We start from the raw sequence: 15,914 nt of genomic DNA, 5'->3' as shown, positions 1-15,914 counted from the left end.
GGATTTGCGGGATGGTGCGTACTGTAGTAACTAGAGAAACGTGCGCAGGTTACAAGAGAGGTGATGTGCAAGTTTGATGCTGATGGGTGGGGTGGGGGTGGTGGCGGGTAGTGCCGGCGGGTAGCGGGTGGTGGCGGGTGGCGGACAGTGGTGCGGCTGACGGGGCGAGAGAACTCGAGAGGCACAAGTTCGGCCTGATGACCCTGGATCACTCCTGAAGAAGGCTAGGCAGTCTTCATGAGCTCGGCGATGTCCTCAAAGTTCTGGGCCACGTCCATGAACTGGGCGATGGAGAGCTCGCAGGCGCGCGAGGTGATGACACCGTCGGCGTCGGCGACTCGGACAAGGAGAGTAACGAACGGGGTGTTGAGCGAGGAGCAGGTAGAGGAGGCAACCGAGACGCCGACCTTCCAGTCGAGGGAGAGCAGCTCGCCGACGTGGATCTCCTTGGCGGTGGCGTCGGTGAGGAGGACCTCGGCCTGCTCGGCCCAGACCTTGACGATGACCGTGATGACCGACTTGATGAGGCCGGTAAACATGAGGAGGGCCTGGCCAAACTTGTTGGGCTTGAGGCGGGCCTTGATGACTCCGGTCATGAGGTAGATCATGGCGTTGATGGCATGCTGGCACTCGTCGACCGCAATGTCCACGCCTTCGGCGCGCAGGGCATCGTGGTACTTTTTGGCCGAGACCACGCCTGCGTTGTAACGGAGGTAGCGGACAACCTCGGTGGTCTATGCAAGATGAAAGGGTGAGGATGGTGGAAGGGGGGCGGGGGGGGGGGAGGGAGGGGAAAGGGCTTACCAGCTGCTCGACGTAGAGGACGGGGAACTCGTTGAGGACGTCACAGGCGGGGACAAAGCCTATCGGATGACGGGGAGGAGGAGTGAGTGTGATGGGGGGAATGAGGAGGGGAGGGGCTGCTTCCTTGCCTGGCGTGACTTACCCTCGGGCACCTGCTGAAGGAAGGCCATGCTGTGGGTGCTTGCGTGGGGGAGGCAGGGAGAGAGAGAAAGAAGGTGACGGTGGTGGGTGGGTGGGTGGCCGTAGCGGGGAGGGGCGAGCGGAGGGAGGGGGGTGGGGTGGAGTGAGGGGGGTAATGGTGGCGCGGGGAGTGAGGCGGGGAGAGGGGGAGTGGCCACCGTGTGGCCCGACGCCACGTCGAGATGCCGCCACAAGCACACACACACCACTTCCGGACTCAAACTTGCCCCGACAAGTAGTAGCGGTTGCGACGGAGAATGTCCGGGTGCGGGCTGTATCGGTCGCTGCTGCGAGCAGCGGTGGGGCTGTTTGACGCCCGGGCGCGGATGTATGCGGTGCAGCGGGTGCGGGCGCGGGCACGGGCAGGTGGCGAGGCCGGGCCGCAAGCCCGCGAGGGGCGCAAGGCACTGCGGTATCTGCGCAAGGCTGTGGGCGGCGATGCGCGGGCCAACAAACACATCCTGGCGCTAGCGTACGGAAGCAAGGGCCGGGTGGCGCACCTCGAGGTGCGGCCGACAGACGTGCCGGTCATGGTGGCGACGGGCGCGGCGTTTGCCACGGTCTCGCGGCCGCCGCCGCCGCCACTGCATCCGCTCCTGGCGAAGGCGGCGTGGGGTGACGGTAGGTGGCTGGCGTGCTCAGCGCCGGCCGAGTCGAATCGGCGGCGGAGGCGCATGTACGGTGAGCTGCTGGCTTCCAACAAGCGGCCGCGGGTGGCGTAGCACGCTGTGGGCAAGGAAGGCAAACGAGTTTATCACAGCGGGAGAGAGCGGCGCTCAGCGGCGGTTGATAGCGGAAATGATATCGTTCTTCGCCTTCTCAACCTCGGCCAGGATCTCGGCCTTCATAGCCTCCAGCTCGGCGCGGAACTGCGCAATGAGGTCGCCGTTGTTGCCCGACGCGCCCGACGAGCTCGACGAGCTCGACGACGTCGTCGCCGGCTTGGGCGACGATGTCTTGGGCGACGGCGCCCGCGGCGATGGCGCACCCGACGAGCCGCCGCGAGGCGACGAGCCGCCACGCGGCGACGAGGCGGTCACGTCACTCTTGGACGCGCGCTTCTTGAGCCGGTTCTGCAGCTCGCCAAACATGCCGCCGCCACCGCCGCCCGACGGCGACGGGGCTGCAGCCTTACCAGGCGCAGGCGGCTCGCGGGTCGTCGTCTTCTTCAGCGACTTGCCCTTGCGGATGGCGTCGAGCAGGCCACCGCGCCCGCCGCCTCCGCCGCCTCCACCCGACGGCGCCGAGCGCTTCTGCGGAACCGCGCCGCCCGGCGGCGGGCCAGGCGGCGGTGGCGGCGGCCCACCGCCTCCGGCAGGCGGTGCCGGATTCTTGAGCTTGTTGATCGAATCTACAATGGTGCCGGCAAAAGAGCCGGCCTCGGCTGTGTCCGCAAAGTTGAGCCCGTACGTCACATCGTCGGCTGTAAAGTTGTGGAAGTTGTCCGACGCCTTCTCGTACGAGATCGCCTTGGTGAACGCGACGTGGATGACCAGCTTCTGCTCGCCATCGTACCCGACCATCCGGTACGTGTTTGCTGCCGTGTCATGGTAGTACCCGATGCGTGCCACAGACTACCTCGGTCACCACTCTCGTTGTGAGCTCTGCCTGTGTCGCCTCCCACTGATTTGCAAACAAGAAACTACAACACACGCACAGGCTCCGCCGTCACGCCCTCCTCCCAACCCTTCCAATCGCGACATGCTACACGAGCACAAGCCCTCCAGCACCACCACCACCACCGCTCGCCATGTATATACTCGTAGCAAGCCCATGCCTGCGGCACACCTTGGCTGGCCCCACCACCGGCTGTCCTGCAGGCGGCTCAGGCAACAACAGCAGTTCTCACGAAAAATCGAGCCGCGGCTCGGCACGTGGTCCGAGGGGGCCGGCAAGACGTACCTGCGACACAGGGTCCCACGCGCCAGACGTGGCATTGTGCTTGAAGACCTGGGCGGAAGCCTGCCCGATAACAGACTCGGACATGGCAGAGAGGGGGAGAGGGCTATCGGTGCTCTCGGCCAAAGCCTCTCGACTGCTGTCCGGCTTCCCCCGAATGCGGCCTCCCCCCCCCCCTCCCCCTCGCGTGCTGGTTGGCGACTTGGCAAAGCAAGCGCAAGGCGGTGGTGGAGCAGCCGGGCGCTTCCAATTTCTGGCACTTTTGCTTTGGTTTCCGTTTCCGAACTCGGCCGCGGTACCGAGAAGCAATCAACTCCAGGATGCGGGGGCTTTAAGAAAGCGTTGATCCTCGAGGTGGCGAGCCTAGTTCCGTCGGCAACGACCTCCACTCTTTAGTCTTTCTGCAAGTAGTGGCGGCATCATGGGTGGACTCGCTTCTAAGCGGCGCCGGCGGGCTGCCGGCCCGGTTCCGCTCGACGACGCCGGCGTGCTCACGGTCACCAGCCCGCTCGCGTTTGTTGAGCACATGGCTGCCATCAAGAGTCACAACGCCCGCGAGCTTGCCGCCATTCCATGGAAGCCGTATCCTTCGCTGATGCGGGTGCGCAAGGTCGACGCCGGAGCGGCTGGAGCGAATCTGAGCGACGACGGCATGGCGGCCATGACCGCGGCCTTCCCGCGCGACGCGCGCATCCTCTCGCTCCGCGGATGCAGCCAGCTGAGTGACACCGCGTTGCTGAGTCTGGTGCGGATGCTAGTTGATCGTGACGGCTACGCCCTGCGGGAGCTGGATCTAGTCGATTGCCCTGCGCTCACTCCTCGCGCTGCTGGCTTCCTCGGTCGGATTCCTGGGCTGGTGCGGCTCGCGATCGGCGGCGGCGCGGTGCGTCCGGCGATTGTGCAGGTGCTCGGAGGCTGGGCTGACCTGCGCGAGCTAGACGTGACAGCCTGTCCGCCATCTGTGATGTCCGACGTAGCGCTCAGCGCGTTGAGCCGTTTGCATCTCACGTCGCTAAGGACCGGGGTACTGGAGCAAGTCTCAGCACCCGCTTTGGAGGCGTGGTGCCAGACCCAGCCGCTCCTACGTGTCTTCTGCAGTCCTCAGTCTCGGTGCGTGACCGACAGCGCCATAGCGGCGCTGGTTGAAGGCTCACCGCTCCTCAACGAGATCGATGTCTCTGGCTGCCCGGCACTGAGCGAGGCTGGCCTGCTCACGCTGAGCGGCTTCCCGCGGTTAATGATAGTGCGGGCATGCTCGACGCCAATGAGCGATGCCATTGTCCTTGCGCTCTGCCGTGGCTGTCGAGTCCTCGAAACTGTCGAGCTAGATCAGGATACCGCGCGTAATGCACTCTCGCGCCAAGGAAGAGCCGCACTCGAGAACCTCTGCATCCCCTCACGGCGATGCAACGCCATCATCGACTTGGCGGTAGCAGTGACTGGTATGGCCGATCCGCGAATTAGCACCGCACGCAGGCTTCGTGCCCAAGCAGCGCAGCGCGCAGGTCCGTCGCCACCGCCGCCGCTGCCCGCTCTCCTTCCAGCGTACGGCGATCCACAGCCTCACCCTGAGCGCGAGTCCCAACAACCCCATGCCAGACCACTCTCTCCACCGCCATCTTATCGGGAAGTTGCTGCTGCTGCCGAGCGGCAGGATGCAGAGGGATAAAGTCAAAGTCAGCTTGCATCAACTGCTGCGCAGTCATGGATGGGCAGCAGCATATCAATAGTTCGCTGGAACAGGCACCTGACACAAGCGGAGACGAAAGCCCCCCCTTCCCGGCGCCACACCACGACCTACACCACCCACGTCACTCCCGCTTGCTAGCCCAGTTCCTAGCTCCACTCGCCGGCTTTGTAGCAAGAAGAAAGGGCGGGAAGAGTGCGTAGACATGCTGCAGCGGCGGCCGACACGGTGCTGGGTCGCGCGTGTCAGCGACCGGCAGGCGCACATCGCATGCGTTGCCACCAGCACGTATGCCGACCTCGACGCAGGCATTGGCCACGAGCTAGCCACGCTGGGAAAGACATTTGAGGTTGACATTATGGAGGCCGAGCGGACGTTTGAGGACTACCTGGCCGAGGCGCGCGCGGCGGCCGAGGCGCGCGCGGCAATGTCGGCATTCAAGGGCATGAGCAAGGCACAGCGAGCCGAAGCCGAGGCTGCCGAGCTCGCACGCAAGCGGCTGGCTATTGGCGTGAAGAAGTTCAACAAAAAGCCCAAGCATGGGATGCAGTACTGGGAAGAGGCTGGTCTACTGCCGCACAAGCCCGAGGCGGTTGCGGCGCACCTGCGAAATACCGAAGGCCTGTACAAGACCATGATCGGCGAGTATCTCGGCTCGCCGGACGAGTTCAACCTTGCGGTCCTCGACGCCTTTGTCAACTCGTTTGACATGGCTGGTAAGGACATTGACACAGCGCTGCGAGCGTTTCTGGCCTCGTTCCGGCTGCCGGGCGAGGCTCAGAAGATCGACCGCATGATGGAGGCGTTTGCGCGCAAGTACCACGCCGACAATCCGGAGACGTTCTCGTCGGGCGACACGGTGTACGTCCTCTGCTTTGCGCTCATCATGCTCAACACCGACGCTCACAACCCAGGGGTGAAAAACAAGATGACGCTCGACCAGTTCTTCGCCACCACCCGCGGCATCGACAACGGCAACGACATCGACCACAACCTGTTGGAGGCGCTCTACTCGTCGATTGTCAACAACGAAATCAAGATGGACCCCGACTGCGAGCCGTCGGCGTTTGACAACCCAGACAAGACCGGCTTACTGCGAAAGCAGGGCGGGAGGATCAAGACCTGGAAGAAGCGCTGGTTTCTCCTCTCCGGCTCGTGCCTCTACTACTTTCGCAAGGAAGGCGACGCCGTACCCAAGGGCATCGTCCCGCTGGAGAACCTGCAAACGAACATCACCGGGCCAACAACGTGGGAGCTGACCCATCCCGACGGCGCATTCAAGGCTGCCAAGTTTTCCCGCTCCACCGTGGCAGAGTCGAACCACGACAAGTTTGTGCTCGAGGCCGCGTCGACAGCCGAGCGCGACGAGTGGATCGCCGCTATCCAAACCCACATCATTCGTGATCCGTTTTATGAGCTCCTTCGCTCTAAGCGCCTTGCCCTCACCGAAGAGATTGCTGCCTTTGGTGGTGGCAAGAAGGGCGCTAGCACTGTCATGCTCCGCCGCCGCGCAGCCTCGGAAATGCACAACGACGAGTTTGCCGCCATGGTCGACGAGGCCCGCAACGATGAGTCCGGGCCCGGACCCGAGCCCGAGCAGAAGATGGGCGACAAGGCCAAGGCCGGGGGGGAGGACAAGAACGCTGCCAACAATGCGGTTGGTTTGAGGAGGGAGGATTCTGGCACAGGTGTCGAGGCCGCACCCGACGCCAAGGTACAGCCCAAATCCAAGAGCAAGGAAAAGGACAAAGGGAAGTCCAGGGGGAAGGCCAAGAGGAAGAACAAGCCAAAGAACGGCGTGGTCGACCAGGTCACGTCTGAACCCAGCGCTGATATCGGACCCACAGTTGAGCCTACGCCTGAGCCTACGCCGGAGCCCGAGTCCGAGTCCAAGACAAAGGCCAAGTCAAAGGCCAAGACGAAAGATAAGAACAAGAACAAGAGCAAGAGCAAGAACAAAGGCAAGGTGTAAACGGCAGCTCATGCAACAACCCAGAACCGGAGCCGGCCATCAAACGAGCCTGTGGCGAGCTGCGGATGGACAGGGTTAAAGGCGACAGCGGCGACGACATCCGCGTGGCCGCGGAGCTTGGAGAGCGGTGAGGCCGATGAGCGCAGGTCCCACACGTACGCACACTTGTCTTCCGAGCCCGAGGCCAGATAGCGGCCGCATGGCGAAAAGTCTAGGCCGACACCCATCTTCCGCGCGGTATGGCCCTCAACAACCCGCACCGGTCCAGCCGACGGCAGCCCAAGCGTGCGCAGGTCATAGAGCCCGATCCGCGAGTCTGCCGACGCCACCGCGGTGAGCCAAGGATGCTGCGGGAGACCGAGTCCAGACGATGGGAGCGCCAACGTCTGGATCGTCCGTCGAGTCTCTGCCAGGCCACTCGCCACGACTGCGCCGCCAGCTGCCCAGTCGACAAGGGTGAGCGACTTGTCTGACGCAGCGAGGACCGCATGGGTGCCTGCCAGCTCAACGACACCATTGTGCGCAGGCGCGTGAGCAGCAAGGCCGACAATACCTTGGGCATCGAGTGCCACTGATGCCACAGCCCGCATCGCACCTCTGTCTGCGCGCGGTGTCGGGTTGGCTGTGCTCGGCAACTCAACCTTGTACCGGAGCAGCGCGGCGGTCGCACCCGAAGCCGCGAGAACAAGCCGGGCATCGGCAAAGCCAAAGAACTGCGCGCTGGTCCATGTGGCGTGCGGGCCGACGTCGGAGAGCGCATCGCCCGGCGTAGCACGAACGAGCGGGTCAGTCACACCGGAGAGCGGCGATCCAGCCCAGAGAGCAAGCTCGCGCGACGAGCGAGCGAGAACAAGCGGCGTGGCGAGGCCGGCTGGCGTGAGGCTTGCGCTCGCCATGGGGTACCGTCCAACTGCGTCCAGCACCGATGCGCCGTTGTACTTGGAGACCGGGAGCTTGGTGAGTTTCACCGTGCAGTCAGCTGAGGCCGAGACAAGTACGCTACCAGTCGGTGCGTACTCGAGTGAGGTGATGGCGCTTGCATGGAGCGGCAGCGCCAGGTTGTTCTTGGCCTGTGCTTCCCACGCCATGTCATCGTGTGCAGCAGCAAGGCTGTGGTACCCCGAGTCAGCGCGGAGTTTGGCAAGCGTCTCGCCTTGGACCCGGATCTTCCGCGCAGGAGTGGCTTTTCGCTTGGCCTTGGCACGAGCCGCCTCAGCCGCCTTTGTCCGTCGCGCACTCGAGCCAGAAAACAGTTTGACTTTGGCATGGGTCACGCCATATCCCGAGGTCTTGGGCATAGCAACAGCTTGTCCACGCCCGCGACCGCGCCCGCGTCCACGTCCACGTCCACGACTACGCCCGCGGCCGCGCGCCGGCTTGCTCGCCTTGAGCTTGGTCCGCCCACGCGGGATAAGGAGCGAGCCCATCAGCTCGGGTCGGGAAGCAAAGAGAGCAAGGTCAACTTGCTCCGGCTGTAACACACTCGGCGCATCAAGGCTCTCAGAGGAAAGGAGCCCAAGCGTAGGCAACGGCACAACAGACACCGACGGTGTGGCCAGCGCGCCGACGAGGAGTTGAGGCGTTGGCCCAACGAGTGCAAACGCGCCGGCAAGCGGCATGCTCGCCACGCTCTCAGCGAGCGCATTCGGAAGCAGAAAACCATCGACGGCAGCCACAACAGTGGGGCTCGACGAGAGGGCATCAAGGGAGCAGACCAAGCGCGGCGAACAGAGGAGAAATGACGTGGCAAGTGGGAGGATGGCCAGGACTGGAAGCGTGTCAGCTCCATCGGCCGCGCTTGCCCATCGCGAGGCTTCAGCCGCGCGAGCCAGCTCAATCACTGCTGCGCGTTCGGCATGGATATCGGTCAAGCCAGGAAGCGCCGACGAGGGATCTACCTTCCAACGCGGCTGCGAGGAGATGACAACAGGCTTGGTGGCCAGGTCGCGTTCGGCAGCTTCGACGGCACCGGCCTCGGCAAGGCGACCGGCAAACGATGAGAGCGAGAGAGTGCGAAGTGAGGTAAAGGAAGTGCGCTCAAGCGAGCCACTCCTTGGCAGCTCGAACCGGTAGAGGTGGACGTGCCCCGCAGTCGTGCCGATGGCGACGAGGGCAGCATCTGCCAGCGAGGCGATGGAAGCTAAATCGGCCGAGGCGACGGCATCGCCGACACCGTACGCGTCCAGAACCGGCGATACAAACTCAAAGTCGCGTGTCTCAAGATTCCACACCTTGAATGTACCGTCGGCAGGCGCGACCGAGAACAACAGGTGTTCGGCGCCGGGGAACGCGCCAAACGCGCAGTCGATGACTGGGCCATCGTTACCAACGAGGACGGCGGCCAGTGCCACGCCGGCAAAGCCGGCGTCTGGGAACTTGTAAACACATATGGTGGCACCAAGGACAAGAGCGAGGCGAGAAGCGTCGGGCGCCCACACCAGCGTGCCTGAGCGCGGCAGCGGGTGCGGCAGCGCCGGGAGGCCAAGCGGGGTCTCTGCGATCAGCGACGCCGTCGTCGCCACTACTGCGCCCGAGTCTGGATCTCGAAGGACAACAGCTGACCACCAGCAAAGACTGTCTGTCGACGCTGTGATGATAGTGGGATTGGGCCGGGGATCGGAGCAAAGCTCCGGCGGCGCAAACCCCGCGGCGAGCGCGCCATCGTGGGCCAACCAGGTCGGCGGCGCTTGAGGGTCCCCTAACGCATACAACGCCGCCCCGTCGGGCGCGTCTGCAGCCACAAGCAGCTCCGAGGTGGCCGCAAATGACGTGTTGGTCAGCGGGCGTGCCGGAGTGCAGCTGAGCGCAGAAGAAGCGGCCATGGCCAAGGCGAGTGAGGTGTGGCGCGAGCGCGCTGTCTGTCGATGTGCCCAACCGCTGGCTCAGAAGGGTGGCCCGGCCGCGCCTAACACGTCCACCGAACCGGCAACGAACTAAATAAGGCAATGGATGTGTAGCAAGTGTAATGATCTAGCTGGTCTCATGCTATTGGTAAGGCAAAGAGAAGAAGCGTGCAAGAACGAGGCGATGGACGGGCGAGGGGAGAGCTAAAGCTCTGAACACGGTCAAAACTGAAAGGTGTTTTCAAACTATATAGTTATATAAAACCAAAAATGCAAATACTTGATAATATTATATTTAATGTAAAAATTTTGAATTATGTGCGTAATTGCAATTTGGTATATATAAAAGTATTAGATTCGGCAAAATATGATTGATTTGTATACATTTTTACGCATTTAGCTTCTCCACCCTCCACGGACAATCACCGTGACTACCACCGTGGGGCGCCAGAGAATTCCAGCTCAAGCTGGCTCTGGCTGTAGCCACGGTCCGGGCCGCCTGTCGAGTCCATGCCTCGGAGTTCGAGTCAAGCCGTGATAGCAGTCACAGCCGGTCATGGCGCTTGAGCGGCCACTGGCACGGGCCGACCCGGTCGGGGCTGAATCCGATCCTCAAGCGGAGATCGTCGTCGATATATCTCTATCTGTTTACCGTACGGGCACACCTGCCCCAGAGCATCTGAAACACAATCTCGAAGGGAGCATTGTCAGGCGTTCGTGGTTGGCGTAGGGTACGCATGCACGATACTCGCACTTAACGGTTGCGGAAATTGAGCGGGTGCGAGTCCCAGTCAAAGCCGGGCACATCACAAGGAGCATCCCCGAGGACAGCACGGAACGCGTCGTCTTCCTTGACGGGTCCATTGAGATGGATAGCCAAACACCGCTCTGTCCATTCAGGATGGCTGTAGCGGGTGCCCCCCAGCAGTTGAGCCACGGAAGTGGGTCCGACTGTGGAACAAGGTTGATGTATGAGGAGCGGCGGGAGTTGTACGGCCCAGCCAAGCGCTCAAGCTCGGCAAAGAAGCATTCACCAAGGGCGATGTTGCGGCGCTTGTACTCTTCAAAGTCGGTATTGTCCAGGACAGGCGCCGGCATGTCAAGGATAGCAAGCTTGTTGCACTTTTGCGCGTAGCCCTTCTCGCCGCGGAGCTTGGCCTCGGCGCCCAGCATCTCCAGGATAGTGATCATGTACATGCCGTTGTCCGACTGGACGATGTGCTCTTTGCTCCCGGTAAAATGGATGGCTCGGAAAGCCTCTATCCACGAGCCGGGTGCTTGTGCCTCCATGAGCAGCGCGTTTTGGTTAAAGCCCCAGATGTCGAATTCCTGGTCCATGATCGTCAGCGGATAGCCGTCGTAATAGTCGGTCAGTTGCACATCAAAGTGGCGCGGAACCATAAGAGTGTCGGCGCCGGTCATCCAGATCAAGTCGTACTCGCCAGAAACCATGTGCTTGGTGATGGCCTTGTGCCACGCGTACATGCGCGACTCGCGGTACCATCCTCCATCTGTCTCGGTCTTCTTGTCAAAGTCATCCCATGCGTTGTCCATCTCGTCCGTCACAATCAGCTCGTAGCCATGTTTGGCTGCGTAGCACGCCTTCCAGTAGTAGCTGGACTCAAACCTCTCGTACGTGTCCTCGGTCGCCCACGTGAACATCAGGACCCGTGGCTTCCCGGACCCCTTGCCCATCTGCTTTGACGCGCTCGTCCTGTGCTTCTCCTTCAGCCTCGAACCATCCACAGCACGGACATCAGCTTTGGAAAGGCCAATAAACTTCGCCCAACTCTTGGGCTCGTTGGCAGGCTTGGGCAGCTTGCGCACAGGATTCTTGGACTCGCCCTGAATGAGTTGCCCTTGCCACGTCGAGCTCGAGTCGGCCGAGTAGCCCCTCCGTGAAACAGCCCAGATCAGCACGAAGCACCAAAACAGAGAAATGACGCCGAGAACCATGATAGCCCGTGACCGCATGACAAGAATCTACTGTGGGTCCCTCTCCCGTTGATGTCGTTCATGGAAAGGCGCCACGTCGCTGTGAGGTGAGCGATATTTTCTCTCCCATCTTGCCACACACCACAGCCATACAGACTACTTCCTTCCACCCTGCCTGTCTCAGCTGACTCGGCTTGCACTCTCACGGTCGCAAGGACCACAACTGCCTCTGCCGGGCTGCAAGCTCATCCCACAAGCCACATCATCTCTCGCATGGCCACGGCATAAACACGTACCTGCCCGACGACTAAAGTCGAGGAAGACGGATGGCTTGCCAACTCGACGTGGTGGAAAATGACCATCATCCACCCGAGTTCAATCGTTCCATCAACACAATAGTACTCTGCAAGCCAGGCATCTGGCCTACCTCGGCCCCCCTCGCACGCTGCCCCACAAATCAACGGTCAGCACTCACACGGTGCACTCCCCACCATACACAACACAACGATCAAACGCCTCAGAATACGCCATCCTCGAACGGAGCCCTTGGTCCCATCGCCCCGAAACTCCCGCCCACCGCTCTCTCAGGCCTGCCCCCCTCGCCCACCCACCGCTCACCAACCACCTCCCCCCACGTCACCCCACCCCTCCCTCCCCTCCCCTCTCACGCATACATGGACCGGTACGAGGTGGTCCGCGAGGTGGGCTCGGGCCAGTGGGTCGCGCGCTTGCGGCCAGGCGCCTCGCTCTCTGGCGCCACAGGCGTGGTAGATGCTACCGCACCGTCGGCTCCCTCGGCCGCTTCCGGTCTGTACATCGTCCGCGCCACGCCGCTCCCGCGCAGCATGGACGAGGCGCAGCGTGAGCGACTCGACGCCCTGCTGTTTGCCCAGTTCAAGGGCTTCATTCATGCGGCCGAGATGTTTGTGGCTTCGCCGCCACCGCCGGACAAAACGGTGGCGCCAGCCGACCCGCCGGCCCCTGCACTGTACGCTGTGGCGCCGACAGGCAGCACCACGCTGCGCGACCTGGTCCGCACCCAGGGCGGGCCGCTCGCGCCCGAGCTTGTCCGCCACATCGCCCGTGGCCTTGTCGACATCCTCGTGTGCATGCACGAAATGGGCCACGCTGTCGGCAATCTCGCCGCCGACACCGTTTACCTCGACCTTGCTGCTCTCCGCTCGTCGTCTGGCCAGCGCTCGCCGGTGCGGATTGCTCCGTTCTCACCGCTCGATGTTGGCGTGCCGTCGGCGCTTGCACGCACCCCGGAGCGCCTCCTCGGCGTGACTACTCCTCACCCGGGGCACGACCTCAACCTTGCTGCCGATGCGTGGGCCCTTGGTGTCGTGCTTGCCGAGATGCTCCTGGGCGGCCCGCTGTTCGACTCTGAGACCGTCGCTTCTGTGCCGCAGCATCTGTATCAAGTGTTCAAGGTCATTGGTGCACCGGGCACGCCCAGCGATCTGCCGTATCTGGCACCGGAGCACTTTGATGCTCTCGTGTCCGCCCTTCCCAAGACCACCGTCGGCTGGCCTGCCTTGCTCCCCGACGCTCCGTCTGACGTCCTCACCCTCCTCGATGCTCTCTTTGCTCTTGATCCGCGCCGTCGTATCACCATGGTCGACGCCGTTGCCCACCGGTACTTTCACCTTCCGCTCTCGCCCGGCATTGAGCCCGTTCCGCTCCTCGACCGCTCGCCGCCGCCGCCCGCGCCAACTGCGAGCGATCATTCCGCGCTTCTGGACGAGACGCTCTCGCTTCTCCCGCTCCTCCGCGAGCTCTCACCAAATCCGCCGACGCGTCTCCACCCTCCTGCTGACGACGCCTCCTCCCTCGCCTCCTCCCTCGACAAGCTTGATGCCGAGCTCGAAGCGCTTCAGAACCGCAGCTCCTCGCACTCGTCCAACTCTCGTAGTTCACAGCAGGACTTGCCGTCGCTCAAGCCACCGTCACCGTTCAAGCCAACCCGCCAGCCGCGGCAGTCGCCTTCAATCATCTCCTCGCCCTCGCCTTCGCCCTTGCCGTCGCCCGACGTCTCGTTTGAGAACAAGTACTTGACGTCGCAGGTGGATGATGCTGCATCGCAGTCTTGGGCTGACGATTACGAGTATGAGTACCAGTACGTTGATGACAACGATGACAACGACGACAACAACAGCCACCATAGCCCCATCCAAGGCGGCAAGGCTGACGGCGACGAAGCGGTGGTGAACAACCCCAGCTTTGCTCTCGTTCCGTCTATTCCCTTTCCGGGCTGTCCGGACTTTGCCACTGCTGGCAAGCCCGCCGACATGCCTCGCGACTCGCGGCATGCGCGGCCACCGCAAGCTGCGGTGGCGATTCCAGTCCAGGCATCGCTGGAGTCCCAGCTGAGCCAGCTCATGGCCCAAGTCAAGCACCAGCAGCTCCACCTCGATGAGCTCGTCTCAACTCCGAGCCGCACTTCGCCCTGCTCGGCGTCAGAGCATCAAGCTCTGGCGTCACCGCCAGTTGCAACCGCGGTGCAAGAGCCTGCCTCCAGCCAGCCATGGCACTCGACGCGCGACATCGCACCGCCGCCTGACAGCCTCGGCACGCGGGCGCGGTCCGAAGCCAACGGTCTCCTCGTCGACATCTCCCGTGGTCTTCACTTTGAATCTGCACTCATCAACAGCTGCCGCGCCAGCGGCTCGTCGTGGTTCATTGCCTACCGGCTCTGCGGCGAGGACCAGCCTGTCGTCTCGGCCATGACGTCGCCGTGCGCCGGCCCGCACTTTGACCATCGCGTCACCTTTGCGCTCTCGCACGACCAGCTCCGTCAAGTAGTTGTCGGTGCTAGCAACAGCGCGAGCGCTCCTCTCACCGTCATGCTCTGTGCCACCGCGCCGTCGACGCCGCAAGCCCGCACAGTCCTCGCCGTCACAGATCTCGACCTCTCACCGCTCGCTTACGGCCTTGCCTCTCTCGACGGCTGGTATCACGCCCTCGATGAATCTGGTGCATCAATTGGACAACTTCGGATATTGGTCAAGCCCAAGACAGCGCTTCCCACCCCACCACCGCCTTGCTCTCCTTCCTTATCTCCGCGCCCTCCATCGCCTCGGCCGTCCAATTCGCCACCGGCCGCCGCCGAGCCGTGGCATCCGCCATCTCCATCGCCGCAAGCCTCTCCGGCCCTCAACCGCTCGCTCTTCTCGCAGTATCTCGATCAGTATTCAGTCTCGACTCCGCCGCCGTCCGCCATCCTCGCCGACCCGTCGTCGCTCGCTTACCGCCTCGGCGGAATCTCATCCTACCGCGTCGACCCGCTCATCCACGCCTCACCCTCGGCCCGCCATGGCCTCGCCACATCAGACTATGTATCGTCGCCGAGCGGCCCGGCCACCGCTGGATTGTCCTCGGCGCCCCAGTCCGGTGATGGTCATCACTCGGAAATCCGTGCCCTCCAGCGCCTCCAGGCCTCGCTCCGCCAGCTCCAGCTGTAAACGCCCCGCCGCTCGTACACACTCCCACTGCTCTCGGCGCTGTATGGACACGGACGCCGCACCAGTCTCCGGCACGCCACAGTCCTCTCCTTCGTCGCCGCTTGCGCTCCAACTCGGGTTTGTTCTCGCTGCGGCACTCTGGGCCTTTGCCGACACCTCGTCCATGTCGTCGTTCGTCTCGTCGACGCTGACAACCCTGGCGACGCTGACGGCCGTCGCCCTCGGCTCGCTGTACCTGTTCCAGGACTCGCTCTTGTACTTTCCGCAGGTTCCCGACGGTGCCCGCGAGCAGGTCATGGCACCCGCTGCCCTGGGCATGCCCGGCGAGGACGTCGTCCTGCCCACTCCCGACGGCGCCTCGCTCGCCGCCATCTTCTGCCCGCAGGCCGACGATGCCGCCGCCGCCGCCGCCCACACCATCCTGTTTTTCCACGGCAACGCCGGCAACGCTGGCCACCGCCTACCAAACGCCTACCACCTGCACAACCTCGGCTTTAACGTCCTCCTCGCCGAGTACCGCGGATACGGCCGCTCCACAGGCCGTCCGTCGCAGGCCGCCCTCGAAGCCGACGCCGGCCTCCCGCTCGACTGGCTCCTCGCCCAGGGCCACCGCATCGATACCTCTCGCATCATTGTCTTTGGCCGCTCGCTTGGCGGCGCTGTCGCCATCGCTCTCGCTGCGCAGCGCCAGGACGACATCGCCGCGCTCGTTCTGGAGAACACCTTTGTCTCCGTCGTCGACATGATCGACGTCGTCATGCCTATCTTCTCACCCTTTAAGCCGCTCTGCTCTAATCCCTGGCGCTCGGCCGATCACATGCCCTCGCTCACTCTCCCTATCCTCTTCCTCTCGGGCCTCCGTGACGAGCTGGTCCCGGCCGACCACATGGCCCGCCTCTACGACCTCGCTCCTCTCCCGGCACGCAAGCGCATCGTCACCTTTGCCAACGGCACCCACAACGAAACTTGGCTCGAACCCGGCTACTTTGACGCCCTTGCCGCCTTTATCCGCTCAGATCTTCCAACCATCCGTGCCGCCATGGCCGACTCCCCCGAGCAATCACAATGAGCCGTGCCAACACCCTCCCCCCCCCCCCCACCCACCCCTTGCGATCACACCCAACCCACCT

The 15,914-nt window shown here is 63.1% G+C and overlaps 8 protein-coding genes across 8 annotated transcripts; 4 read left to right on the top strand and 4 right to left on the bottom strand.

Moving 5' to 3' along the window:
- Window positions 1-57: 57 nt before the first annotated feature.
- On the bottom strand, window positions 58-1,080 carry AMSG_03541 (COMM domain-containing protein 6). Its single transcript, XM_013904435.1, has 3 exons — window positions 947-1,080; window positions 805-863; window positions 58-734 (listed from the first exon to the last, which is right to left on the bottom strand). The coding sequence occupies exons 1-3, from the start codon at window positions 972-974 to the stop codon at window positions 225-227; spliced, it is 597 nt and encodes a 198-aa protein (XP_013759889.1). The 5' UTR covers window positions 975-1,080; the 3' UTR covers window positions 58-224.
- Window positions 1,081-1,199: 119 nt separating this feature from the next.
- On the top strand, window positions 1,200-1,844 carry AMSG_03540 (uncharacterized protein). Its single transcript, XM_013904434.1, has one exon. The coding sequence runs from the start codon at window positions 1,242-1,244 to the stop codon at window positions 1,704-1,706; it is 465 nt and encodes a 154-aa protein (XP_013759888.1). The 5' UTR covers window positions 1,200-1,241; the 3' UTR covers window positions 1,707-1,844.
- Window positions 1,719-2,970, bottom strand: AMSG_03539 (uncharacterized protein; the record flags this gene model as incomplete). Its single annotated transcript, XM_013904433.1, has 2 exons — window positions 1,719-2,558; window positions 2,887-2,970. 2 exons carry the CDS (start codon window positions 2,968-2,970, stop codon window positions 1,761-1,763), a joined length of 882 nt encoding a protein of 293 aa, XP_013759887.1. The 3' UTR covers window positions 1,719-1,760.
- A 238-nt stretch (window positions 2,971-3,208) lies between these two features.
- AMSG_03538 (cytohesin-1) lies at window positions 3,209-6,639 on the top strand. The gene is made up of 2 exons (XM_013904432.1): window positions 3,209-4,461; window positions 4,820-6,639. The coding sequence occupies exons 1-2, from the start codon at window positions 3,305-3,307 to the stop codon at window positions 6,540-6,542; spliced, it is 2,880 nt and encodes a 959-aa protein (XP_013759886.1). The 5' UTR covers window positions 3,209-3,304; the 3' UTR covers window positions 6,543-6,639.
- Window positions 6,201-9,364, bottom strand: AMSG_03537 (ribosome assembly protein 4; the record flags this gene model as incomplete). The annotated part of the gene is made up of 1 exon (XM_013904431.1): window positions 6,201-9,364. The coding sequence occupies one exon, from the start codon at window positions 9,362-9,364 to the stop codon at window positions 6,551-6,553; it is 2,814 nt and encodes a 937-aa protein (XP_013759885.1). The 3' UTR covers window positions 6,201-6,550.
- A 650-nt stretch (window positions 9,365-10,014) lies between these two features.
- Window positions 10,015-11,646, bottom strand: AMSG_03536 (uncharacterized protein). Its single transcript, XM_013904430.1, has 2 exons — window positions 11,617-11,646; window positions 10,015-11,371 (listed from the first exon to the last, which is right to left on the bottom strand). The coding sequence occupies exon 2, from the start codon at window positions 11,357-11,359 to the stop codon at window positions 10,034-10,036; it is 1,326 nt and encodes a 441-aa protein (XP_013759884.1). The 5' UTR covers window positions 11,360-11,371; window positions 11,617-11,646; the 3' UTR covers window positions 10,015-10,033.
- A 348-nt stretch (window positions 11,647-11,994) lies between these two features.
- AMSG_03535 (serine/threonine protein kinase) lies at window positions 11,995-14,799 on the top strand (the record flags this gene model as incomplete). Its single annotated transcript, XM_013904429.1, has 2 exons — window positions 11,995-14,296; window positions 14,465-14,799. The coding sequence occupies 2 exons, from the start codon at window positions 11,995-11,997 to the stop codon at window positions 14,782-14,784; spliced, it is 2,622 nt and encodes an 873-aa protein (XP_013759883.1). The 3' UTR covers window positions 14,785-14,799.
- Window positions 14,800-14,827: 28 nt separating this feature from the next.
- Window positions 14,828-15,863, top strand: AMSG_03534 (BEM46 family protein; the record flags this gene model as incomplete). Its single annotated transcript, XM_013904428.1, has 1 exon — window positions 14,828-15,863. The coding sequence occupies one exon, from the start codon at window positions 14,828-14,830 to the stop codon at window positions 15,851-15,853; it is 1,026 nt and encodes a 341-aa protein (XP_013759882.1). The 3' UTR covers window positions 15,854-15,863.
- Window positions 15,864-15,914: the final 51 nt, after the last annotated feature.

Source organism: Thecamonas trahens, assembly GCF_000142905.1.
Source record: "Thecamonas trahens ATCC 50062 unplaced genomic scaffold supercont1.13, whole genome shotgun sequence".
NCBI lineage: Eukaryota > Apusomonadida > Apusomonadidae > Thecamonas > Thecamonas trahens.
Note: the sequence above shows the minus strand (reverse complement) of the source record. Positions and strands in the feature narration are given on the sequence as shown.